Source organism: Wasmannia auropunctata, unplaced genomic scaffold (assembly GCF_000956235.1).
Source record: "Wasmannia auropunctata unplaced genomic scaffold, wasmannia.A_1.0 LD335980.1, whole genome shotgun sequence".
Classification (NCBI taxonomy): domain Eukaryota; kingdom Metazoa; phylum Arthropoda; class Insecta; order Hymenoptera; family Formicidae; genus Wasmannia; species Wasmannia auropunctata.
The window spans coordinates 127,890-139,777 of NW_012026910.1; the positions used below are offsets into that span (position 1 = coordinate 127,890).

The 11,888-nt window shown below is 42.1% G+C and overlaps 4 protein-coding genes across 9 annotated transcripts in view; 1 reads left to right on the forward strand and 3 right to left on the reverse strand.

Annotated features, from left to right (window-relative positions):
* LOC105454606 (spectrin beta chain) overlaps positions 1 to 2,125 on the reverse strand; it is a 32,471-nt gene extending 30,346 nt beyond the window's left edge. For all 6 annotated transcript variants that reach the window (XM_011697333.1, XM_011697331.1, XM_011697332.1 and 3 more), the window contains exon 1: positions 1,990 to 2,125. The gene's annotated coding sequence lies outside the window, so the exon portion shown is untranslated. The remainder of the gene's footprint in view (positions 1 to 1,989) is intronic.
* Positions 2,126 to 3,757: 1,632 nt separating this feature from the next.
* On the reverse strand, positions 3,758 to 7,623 carry LOC105454608 (vam6/Vps39-like protein). Its single transcript, XM_011697336.1, has 11 exons — positions 7,389 to 7,623; positions 7,120 to 7,293; positions 6,777 to 7,032; positions 6,463 to 6,695; positions 6,134 to 6,378; positions 5,642 to 6,055; positions 5,241 to 5,558; positions 4,746 to 5,172; positions 4,559 to 4,669; positions 4,126 to 4,450; positions 3,758 to 4,033 (listed from the first exon to the last, which is right to left on the reverse strand). Exons 1-11 carry the CDS (start codon positions 7,456 to 7,458, stop codon positions 3,970 to 3,972), a joined length of 2,637 nt encoding a protein of 878 aa, XP_011695638.1. The 5' UTR covers positions 7,459 to 7,623; the 3' UTR covers positions 3,758 to 3,969.
* A 93-nt stretch (positions 7,624 to 7,716) lies between these two features.
* On the forward strand, positions 7,717 to 9,732 carry LOC105454609 (carbonyl reductase [NADPH] 1-like). Its single transcript, XM_011697337.1, has 4 exons — positions 7,717 to 8,005; positions 8,331 to 8,591; positions 8,874 to 9,112; positions 9,195 to 9,732. The coding sequence occupies exons 1-4, from the start codon at positions 7,985 to 7,987 to the stop codon at positions 9,496 to 9,498; spliced, it is 825 nt and encodes a 274-aa protein (XP_011695639.1). The 5' UTR covers positions 7,717 to 7,984; the 3' UTR covers positions 9,499 to 9,732.
* Positions 9,733 to 9,760: 28 nt separating this feature from the next.
* LOC105454610 (U6 snRNA-associated Sm-like protein LSm2) lies at positions 9,761 to 10,829 on the reverse strand. Its single transcript, XM_011697338.1, has 4 exons — positions 10,635 to 10,829; positions 10,450 to 10,517; positions 10,177 to 10,267; positions 9,761 to 10,014 (listed from the first exon to the last, which is right to left on the reverse strand). Exons 1-4 carry the CDS (start codon positions 10,635 to 10,637, stop codon positions 9,886 to 9,888), a joined length of 291 nt encoding a protein of 96 aa, XP_011695640.1. The 5' UTR covers positions 10,638 to 10,829; the 3' UTR covers positions 9,761 to 9,885.
* Positions 10,830 to 11,888: the final 1,059 nt, after the last annotated feature.

Below are 11,888 nucleotides of genomic sequence, written 5' to 3' on the forward strand. Positions count from 1 at the left end.
GGGGGGGTGAGACTCGGTTTAGCTTCGCGAGATCGTAGATTTGATAGACGTTGGAATTTATTTTGATAAACGTCACATTATTTTCGAATTTATTTTTGATAAACGACATGAAAGAACCGCTATTCTCCCGAGCCAGATAAGGCTCGAAAATTAAAGTGGCAACTACGTAACAAGAATGGCATGAGATAGATGGCTTCGAAGAAGAGATATTTTGAAGCCCGTCATCGAGAACAAATGCCGTCGAAAGTGAACGAGCTTGCGGCAAGATTTGAAGCTTGAATGTATAAAAATACTGTTTATTAGATCAAATATATTATTATTATTATTATTAGATTCAATATATTATTTTCGCTGAGATTGATCGCCTAAAAACTTTTTTTTTTTTTTTTTTTCGAAAATGCTGAATGCGAAAAGAAATATTTGTTGAACGCGCGAGGAAACAGCCAATTCGTGGCGACCGGTTAATTTTTAGCTTCCGTCCCTCAATTAGACGAGTTCCGGACGAAGCGCTTCAGGACCAGCGTTCGACCTGATCCGCGAAAAACTATCCGTAATAATTCTTGGACAGTAATTCTTATGTAACAGAATGCCTAGCGGGGACGAGCACGATAATGGTGCGTCGGTATGCGTCGTACACGACTTTCGAGTCAGAGAGCAAGGGGGATTACCGTTAAGCTCAACTTCCGCTTTATCCCGTAAACCTAATCTCGCTCTCGCATCGGTCGTACGACAGTTTTCGAGACGCTCGCCAGACGTTCTTACTCGCGCGCGCGCGCGCGCGCCGCGATGAAAGTTTGCGCGAGCAGGCAGGTACAAGGACAGGTTTATCTCGCGCGAACGTGACGCAGGATCGCTTTATTTGCCCTTCCACGCCCATTGACATCAATTTAAAGTCAAGCCGAGACGCGCTCGGGCGACCGGGGGGTCCCTCCCGAGCAGCCGATTACCGTCGCGCCGGGCACCGTCGAGTACCCTTCGCTCTTCGGCGCGGCGGCACTCGCTCGCGTCAGCGGGCGACGCGCGAAGTGATTATAAAATAAATAAAAAAACAATACTCAGAAAACGCGTCACCGCCTCCTCGTCGCGTACGCGCGACCGACACGTTAGCACGAGCGCAGGGGAAGCCGCGGGCGAGTTACGTTCGACTCCACTCCTCGGCGCTCGGCGCGTTCAATGGAAGCGCCGGGAAATTGGGTCACCGGCAGATAGGTCGTCTTGACAGGTGAACAAAACCGTTGGCGGCAGGGAGGGACGAACGGACGGACGGATGGATGGTCGGGCGACGGAGAGAGAGGGCGAGGGGGGGAGCCCTGATACCGCGGCGGAAATTAAAGTCGACCGACTGCGACCTCGGGAGAGATACGAGCGAGAAAGAGTCGCCGAGATCGAAGCCAATCGAGCGAGGTTTCGACGACGCCCCGCGCGCGAAATATCGTCTCGCGGGGGAGGGGGATTAAGCTCGCCGACGGACCGTGAGAGAAATTGGGCGAGAGAGAGAGAGAGAGGGAGGGTTGGCTGCGGACGCGCGATTCAATGAGATAAGTACGGCGGGACACGCTCGTCAGCGACGACGGCGACGACGCGGCAATCGATGCCGGTAGGGCCCGTACGGCCACCGCGAGCGACACGGCGGCGGCGGCGGCGACGACGACGCCGCCGCCGCCGCCGCCACCGCCGCCGTCATCACGCCGCAACACGAGCCCTACGGGTGGGCACGATCGTTATTGACAGCGCGACTCACCGTCGCGACGCACCGGCACCAATGGGTCACCATGGTACATCCCATCCTGTATACTACTGTATACGGTATGAGAGAAAGAGAGAGATAAACCGAGGCGGTGCACGCCATTTTTATCCCGACACCAATATCCACCCGAGCCGAGGCGGCGACTCGGCGAAGTCCGCGCTTCCTCCCGTCCGTTCGCGTTTCCGCCGAAACACGCCGGAGGCCCGGGCGAGCCCGCACAAAACCGCCGGGTTTTTACTTACCCTCGCGTAAGGACACCCCGCGACACCGTCCCGCCTCGCAACTCGCATAAAAGTCCCGGCCCGGTACACCAAAATACCACCAAATAACGATCCAACACCGATCCCGCCCGTCCACACACTCGACCGGCGCGCAACCGACTGAGCGGCGCGCGGCGCGCACCTACGCCGCCGCAGCTAGTCCCTTCGCGCAAAAAGCGGCGCCGCACGCGCTGACCCGGTCGAATGGCGGAAAATTGGAAAAAACCAAATGGAGACGCGCGCGCGCGCGCGCGCTTGCCCGTCTAACCGGCGATTTCGTCTCGGATCTCGGACCGCGATCCGAATATCGAACCGGAAGAATCGCTCTCTGTGACAAGCGGCGGGGATTCGTGGGAAAATCGGTACAGTACGCGGTGTCAAACGTGTCGACACTCCGCCGTGCGACGTGAGAGACTCATGATTGAACGTCGGTCCTCTATGTTGCATTGTACGTCTAAAAGATGAAATTGATATTTCGAGCACCGGAAGGAAAAAATAAAAAAAATCCGGCTATAAAATGCAGTTCCTGTCTTCCGAAATGCCGACCGGATAAAAAAAGCCAACGTAACTGCGAGAACAATGTGTTAAAAGATTTTTTTGAGAGGCAAATCGACTTGATGTGATATTATTTTTAAGAAATAAAAACTTTCTTAAAAGAAGCGAAATTTTTTCTTCAAAGATATATATGTATTTTTTTTATTTTGACAATTCGGCTTTACAAAATCATCGTTCTATAATTCGATTATAATTCGTAAGTGCAACGTCGAGACGGAATCTATGATTTTAAAAGTATATATTCGTCTATATAAATAATTGTATTTGCAAATAATATAACGTTTTAATTTTATTTATACGCGTACAGAATTTTGCGTATTAAAAAATATCTCTCTTTAGAATGAGTAAATAAAAATCTTAAAAAAAAAATTAAGTCTAAGAAATTAGGTTTTCGAGGGGAAAGACCGTTTAAATTTTGCGCTTATTTAAATCGTAAATCTTGAAATAAAATATTATAATTTTCCGAAATTTAAAGCAGATAAAAAAATGTCTGAACGAAATTGGCGTAAACGAGATTTTTAATTAAACATAAACGAAGCAAATCAACTCCCGGCAGAGATGCGACGTGGCGTCGCGCCTCGGACGACCGCGAAGCATTCTCATCTGTACTGTACCTGTCTCTCGGCCTGTCTTACGCCGGCCGGCGTAGGAATACATGAATCGCTTATGACATCATCAATCCGTATTCTGGACCGCGGTCACGCCCCATCCTCCGGGTTGCGCTCGTAACAGCCTCTCAACTCTTTTTCTCCTTCCCCATTATTATGCAGACGCGTGCCACGTTCGCTGTCGTTGTTCCGCGTCGCTCGCGCGGAAAGGGGACCCGCGGTCGCCCTCGCGGAGGAGCCGCACCGGCTTCCGAAATCCGGCAAATCTCGATTTCGAATGTCACGCGGGCGATTATGCAGCCAATCGCGTTTCGGCATCGAAACACCCGCAGAGGAATTCAAATCATTTAGAACGCGACGCTGTGCTCTCGAAGTTCTTTTTTTTTTTTTTTCAAATTTTATTTCGCGCCTTCGATCGCTTCAATCTTATCGTCGCGAAGATTTCGATCGATAAAATACATCTCGCGTATTTTATGATTCATAGTTTTTTTTTGTTTGCACTCTCATTTTTATAGGATTTAACAGATGCACCATAAAAAAAAAGAAAGAAACCGCAATGGTTGACCGAAGAAATTTCTTGCGAGAAGTAATTTTACTGGTAATTTTTAATAAGCGGCTGCAGAGAGTGGATAAAGTTTTTGAGTTTTGCGTAACAGTACGTGTATCGGAATTTCGTTATTGCGAAATTCGTATACATATATACATATAAAATGTGTATATCTCTATACTCGATGTATATACAATCCTAAACTTATGCACAATAATGAGACTTGTGACTGTAAATCTTGCGACTTCGCCTTTACCCCTTGCGATCTTGACATGAGTAATGCACTATGTCGCCATTGGGATACCTCGCAAAAGCGCTAAGAAAAACAGAACTGATTAGTATCGTAAATCGATTTACGAGGCCTACATCTACATGCGCAATGAATATTTGAAGTTACAAGATACGAACCTTTGGTTGCCAAATCGTTTTTTACAAACTGGACATATATTAAATTCTGTCATGAGGACACTCTGCGATTCGTAGTGCATCCGTTGCTCCTGCACTTGTAAATGCTCCGCGTAAAGCAGCCCTTTGAGAACCTGCGTTCGCCGCCTCGCGTTCAAGTTATTTTGCAAGCTAACTTCCAGAAAGTGTTTTATTCTGCCGATAGGAACGGAATCCGGTAGAACCTGCAGAACTTTCATCGGATTTATCTTTGAGGCGTGCTCCTCCAGCAGTCGAAGGGCCATCTCTAAATCTGGCTGTGTCGTTCTTTGAATTTCTGGACTGCAACCTTGAAGAGAGTAAAGACATTTAGAAATATATATAGAAATAAAAAACAATTAGAACATTCAACCGCAAAATAATATAGATGTAAAATCTTGTTTACGTCAATATTTACCAGCCATTAAAATTCCTTCATTGTCGGGTTTCAATAACTGCTGAATCAGCAAAACGTACACTTCATCGGCGTTATCCGTTTGCTTTTGCTTCTCCATTGTACGATCTTGATCTTAAAGTAATACTCAAATAATTACATTATTTCTTTACACGATTAAATGCTCAAAATCACTTTAAGATTCACTTACTTTGATACTTTGTATATACATTTTGGCAATATTGCATTGCGCGCGGTATATCATTTAAAAGACTAACGTATATCGATATAGCTTGCTGATGACGACCGAGTCGTCCGAGTATAATCGCCCGTTCCTCGAACAGGCTGTCAAATGGAAAATGCACCAATATCGTTTCCGGCGTATATTGCGTCGATTTCTCCAGGAATTGTTGTAACTTTTGCCGGATATGCTGCGAAGTCTCCTTCTCCGCCGGCGTCGCGCTCGCATTCATGGAGGCCAGACACTTCTCCTTGTACTGATGTATCAAAACGTTATGGAACAGTGGATTGGTGTCCTCCCAAACATGTACTACATGTTCTAAGTATTGTATCACTAAGTCTTTGTGGAAACGCAGAAGGTAATCCAGTATCTTTGGTCTAGGTAAGTGTTCAACTTCCTGCAAGTCCGGCACAAATAAGCGTAAGAGAAATATTAAATGAAAACCAAAACGGAGAGATACGGTACCTGTATGTCCTCCATAAATATTCTAAGGCCCTGCTCCGGATCCTCCGTTAATACCCATCCGGCAAATTTCAGTATCAGATCCATATGATCCTTGCCGAGATGCTGCAAATACTGTATAGTTCTCTCAGTGCCTTTCAGACTAGAATCGTTTTCCTTCGCGTGCTTCTCCAGCAGCTCCAACGCTTTCTTGTGCTGCCCTTTGGTCTGATACAATATAATGAGCTCCGGGTACTTCTGATGCATCAATAAAGTTTTCTCAGCTTCCGCCAAGTGACAGTGATTCAGTCTAAGTAAAGGCGCCACTAAGGCGTCAGTGGTCTGAAAAACGAAATTCGTTCGACGTTCACTCTATGGAAACAGCACGAGATGCGTTTTCCAAGCACACTTTTTTTTTCCTTTACCTGCAGATAGCATTTTAAAAGGGTCGTATCTATAATCTTCAGAAGCTGTTCCGTAGCTACCGCGGTCAGATTCTTCTCCCCGTTTACTCCATTTTTCTCCTTGCCAAGCTCTTTGTCTTTCGCCATCAGCTTATGCCTGACCTCAGTTAGAAATACTATCAACGCACGTAAGCCCTTTTCTAAATCGTGATCTTGCAGCTTCGGCAAATTGGGCGCTGGTTCGCTGAGTTCGTTGGTCGAGGGCGAAACTAAATCTGGAAACAATCTGATCACCTCGTATGGATCGGTTCCCAGTTTCAAGAACAAATCCATCGCCTCTTGAAATCGCTTATTGTAGAACAGATGATGCGCGTACAACGTTTGTATTTTATACGTTTGTTTGGTTTTCTCCTCATCTGTTATATCTGATAAATTCTAAAATGCATACGAATAATATTGCATTACGAAACACAAAACTGTAATCTACGTTGACATTAGATATAATTAACGTACGGTCAATTTTAGTGCCAACTGAAACTGATTTTGCTCCAGCAAAGTCCTAATTTGTAAAGTAACATCAATTGCCTTGACACACCAAATTTGACTGATGGACGCCATGTAGACTCTCCCCTGCTTGCAACGGTATATAAGTCTAGCTTTATTTAGATCCTTTATTGTCTGAATATGTAGACATCCTTCCAATGTGTACACCTCCAATCTGTCGTGCACAATACCAAGTAAGTAAGGATCATCCCACGCTAAAATACATTATGGAAAAGTTTGATTAATCACAAAAAAAAAAGAGATAGAAAAACAGTGACAACAAAGTCTATTCTCCATACCTATCGCACTAGGTGTATCCGACCACTTTACCGGGTTATGCTGAACCAACTCTCCTTTCGTGTCCATAATAAACGACTGAGAATCTTTGCCCAGGACAAAAGAGCTGTCTGATAATTTCGTAACGCTTGGCTCTGGAGATTTGCCAGTGGGAAAGAGCTCCTTAGGTTTATCGTTTAGGTCGTAAATCGTATAGGACAATCCACGAAATCCTAATACTAACGTTTCGCCGCACCTCAATAATTAATTTAACGATTAATAAAGGCATTATATAAGGCTGAAATGTTTCGACAATAATCTTTCAGTTATGCGTTACCATGACAATTGACGAGGTATATCCGGCACGGTCAACTCAAAATCCTTGAACTCCTCGAACTTCTTGCCCTTCCAATAATACAGCTGTAATTTACGTTTGACAGCGACACACAAACGCACCACGGTGTTCTTCTCTCCCGTCAGGCTTTGAGTCGACTGAACCTCCAGGGTGAACAGAGTGGCGCCGCGAGTCTTTGGTAATTGACATATTTGTTGAAAGTTTGGCGAATTCAAGTCGTGAATGCACACAATGTTATCTGTAATTTTTCACAGTTAGACTATGAGAGACAGAGATGTTTGCGGTCCGATGAATTGACTCATTCGCGACATCAACTCCAGTATACCTGTTAGGATGATCAATAGATTGTATTCCGGCACAACGTCTATCTGATTGATGCGTTTCTTGTTAAAATTCTTGCTGTGACGTAGCAATTCCAGCTTGTGGCTGTCGTCGAACACCGATGGAACATTGTACATAAGAAGATGACCCTCCCTGGTGCCTATCAGCAAGTTGTCATCTGAAACAATTGGCAATTCAATAAATGACCCCTGGTCCTTAATGGAAATTCCTGACAATCCCCGTCGCATGACCAACCCCTGGGTCAAGTCTTACCATAAGCAGCCATAGACTCAATCTGCACGGTGATATTTAATATCGACGTTTCCTCGTAAGCGTCGTGCATCGTTGCGGTTTTAGAAAAAAAAAAGGATTATCACGCTCTAGCAAATGAATTTTTCAAACTGTTAATGTTTACTCGAGTCGTCGGCGGTCGACAACACATCCGACTATCCGAGTGCATTATTCCACTGCATTCACCTAAACCAACCTAAACGCAGTTTTTGACAAGCATCACACAACAATCGCACAAAACCGTGGAATCGTGGGCTGAACGGACCTTAATGATTTTGAGAACGCAGCTTAACAATGCTCGTCCAATTAGAATCCCGCGTTTTGCGCCACGCTGGTAAACATCTCATTCAGATTGCGGTTGCGAGATTTCTTTAAAATTGTTATTTGTTTTTCTCTACTTTTTTTTTTATCATTACGCCGGCCTCTTATCTCCGCCAACAATTGTACTTTATCATTGTTGATTGTGGTCTGAAAGCGACCACCGAAGGTCGCGTCACTTATATAGTCAAAGGTATAAATAGGCGTGTGAGAAGCGGGACATAAGTGCAATACACAATAGTATTACACTTGCACGGAATATGACGGGGCGTGTTGCTGTGGTACGTAATTGCGCAATAATTTCGCGATGTAAAAGTACAGAATCTTTGCATTTCTATCGTCGATTATCTTCTCCAGAAGATTGACGATAGTCTGTTCTTTGTAGCTACATTCGATTTCCTTATATTTTTTGCACCTAAAATGAAATACATGCTTGAATGTTGGAGAGAAAAAAAACAGAAAAAGATGAGATAAAAGTTTGACTGCAAAGAACAAGCCTGTAAATTTTTATACTTTGTAGTTGGATTGTCCGTACTTTTTATTTTTTCTTTTTCTATATAGATCTTAATTTATAATAATATTGTTGCAAATAATATTGTCATTCAGGTGACTGGTGGAAACAAGGGTATCGGCTTTGCCATCGTCAAAGCCCTCTGCCAGCAGTTCAATGGGATTGTTTACTTGACAGCCCGCGATACTACTCGTGGCTTGAACGCTGTCAGTGAATTGAAGAAGCAAGGCTTGGATCCAAAGTTTCATCAATTGGATATCACCGATGACAACAGTGTCTATACATTCCGGGATTACTTACAGGATACGTATGGCGGTCTTGATGTACTGGTTAACAATGCCGCCATAGCGTTTAAAGTAATTAAAAATAATATATGTAGTTATACATTAATTAATAATCAAATTATAGACATTATAAATATAATAGAGGCAGTATTTGACATTAACTATTTATAATTCTTTATTTTTGCGAAACGCGATTATTTTTTAAAGAATAAGTTAACTTTAAACTTCAAATAGGAAAAAATTTAACATTTTTTTCATATTTGTATTATATATTTTGATATCAAGTTGAATATGACGCTATTTTGTGAAAATGAATTGTCGGAAGGTATATAATGAAATTTATGCTTATTAAAGATGAATGCTACAGAACCTTTTGAAGTCCAAGCGGAAGAAACAATACGAGTAAACTACTTCAGTTTGCGTAGAGTTTGTACTGCTCTCTATCCTCTACTCAGATTGCATGCCCGGGTGGTTCACGTCTCGAGCAGTTCTGGACGTTTGCGCAACATTAATGGTACTGCATTAAAACAGAAATTGGCTGATCCCAATCTGACTGAAACGGAATTGGACGAAATCATGCGCGAATTTGTCGAGTAAGCTTTATCATTTAAAAAAAAATTGATTACACGTTAATTCGGAGATTTTTCGAGATTTATATTATACATTTATTTTCAGGGCTGCGAAAGCTGGTACGCATTTACAAGCCGGTTGGTCAAATTCAGCGTATGTGGCGAGTAAAATCGGTGTTTCCGCCTTGGCTGGCATTCAGCAAACCATGTTCAATGCGGATTCTCGGGAAGACATTGCGGTGAATGCGGTACATCCTGGTTACGTGGATACCGATATGACTAACCACAAGGGTGACCTGACACCAGATCAAGGTGCCATAGCTCCCGTTTACTGCGCACTGTTGCCGGAGAATACAGAGATAAAAGGGAAATATATCTGGTGCGATACGACATTGGCAGAATGGAAGTAAACATATACAACGGATGGATAAACTGGATTGAACTACTAATTCCTATGATGCATGACAATGAAACGGATGTTACATACTAATTATTATCACATCGAATACTTTACAATTTCTATATTTTTATCATATTAAATACTCTAAAAAAAGGAGAAAGGATAATAACTCACGAAGAAATGTATAAGCTATTTTGTTACAAATATCTTATTTTAAAACAACCAAATAAAAATATATATTGAAGACTGTTACATTAATATTCACATTTAAAAAAAAAACTGAATAACGCGAGATGATTGCATATATTATTTCTACACTAAATACGAAATGTACGTAATAATCGGAGAGAGGAAATAGATTCTTAATTGTAAGCAATATGTTTAATAAAGCTACAAGCTATCTCGCTTGAGCGTTCATCGCTTCCCTCCGTGCTGCTTCAGTTAGAAGATGGATGTCTACCTCATCCACTGGAAGTTGTACGTATCGTACAACGGATCCACGGATGAAACAATTTTTCACCGATAACTGCAATTTAATATACAATACATTAATTATATTATTAATAATTATATTATGAATTGCACATTTATTTTAATAATTATACTGCACAAGTGTCATCGACTGCTCCAATTTGCATAGCGTCATTGATTTAAATTAGCCTGATAATGTCAATGGCAATTAACATACCATATGAGGATACTTCTCTGAATCCGTTACACTAATGTCGGCCAATTTTATGTTTAGATATTGATCGACGGAATATAACGTGCCGCAAATACTGAAACACAAAATATAACATTGCAGGATCAGTGTCAAAATGCTCAAAATGTAATCATGTCGCCACGCCAATATAGAAAAAATTAGTACACAAATAAAAAATTAGCATTTTTGAGAAAATTAAAGAAAATCAATCCTGAAAAATTTTGAAGTCAATATATCATATTGTGATGTACATTTTACCTGAGGTCGTTCTTCAATTCGACCACCACGTCCTTGCCAATCAAGGATTTGAAGAAGGAATAGAACAGCTGAAATTAAAAAACACTCAGTTAAACGTGATAGACAACCGGACGTTAATCCACAGAAAGCCGGATGTTACTTATCTCTGTTCTATCGCGAAAAAAAACAATCGCGTTAAGACTTACCATGATTAATTTGCGAGAGATTACCTGCGGTCGTACGCGCTAATTCACAAATATTTACAATGATAAATACGTCGCAAACAAATGTCGGCGGCAAAATTATAACCTATTAACACAGTCACGAAGCATTCGAAGCATCGACGTCCGACAAATATGAGCATCTTCTTCTTCTAAAATGGCTACCGCCCCCACGAGGGGCTATACAGCCATAGAACTTATAGTACACTGAACAGCAATAATTCGAAGGGTCATAGAAGAGTGGTGAACTTACCGACGTTGGGTCGATAACGACGAATCCGCACGTACGGTAATTTGGAAAAGACATCAGTAGTAATTGTATTTCAGACAATGAATAATACATAACCGATTTTCTCTTAGTTATACTTTTCTTTCTTTTTAGTTGAATTTGGATTAAAGTATTTTTATTGTTAATTATGTTTAAAAGTTATGGATATTAAACATAATGGGAAAAATGAATGGTAAAATTGAAATTTAACGCGACTTTAACACTTTCTAATTTTAAATATAAAATTGAATTAAATCTTATTACAAATTGTTTTATTACGTATATTTAATATTATATTGATATAACTGCATACACAAATTATTAACGCCGAATCGCATGAATATATCGTATCTGATCCGTTATGTTATGCTTACACCGCTCTAGATCTATCTGTATAAATTTATTTATTTATTTATTATAGTTTATAATATATTATTTTATACATTGCACAGAAAAAATATATACACATAACATAACAGAGAGGTACGAGCATGAAGAAATGGGAAGGATAAAGAAATAGGTCATTTAATAATAATAATAATAATAATAATAATAATAATAATACTCCCGAATGACGGCCTCCTTGGAGGTCTCTCAACGACACGCAGACGGGGTCCATTGTGTCTTCCCGGCCGTATTAACTCTAGGTCAGCCGATACCTGTAACCCCCCAGAAACGGAGGAGGTCCCTGACCTGGAGTTGCCAAACCTGCTCGGGCACGAGAAAATCCGAGCCCAATAGGAGTCGTCTGTGCCCAGCGTAAGCCGAGCATTCGCAAAGCACGTGGAGACTAATCTCTTCGTCACCTCCGCACCTTCTGCACTCCGGGGTGTCACAGTGCCCCAGTTTGTGCATGTGGTAGTTGGTAAAGCCATGGCCCGTGTAGATCTGCACTACCAGCCTGGCTTCCTTTCTCTTCAAGACCCTGATGTTCCTAGCAAGGTCCCTTCTGGGTGCTTCTCCCAGGAGAG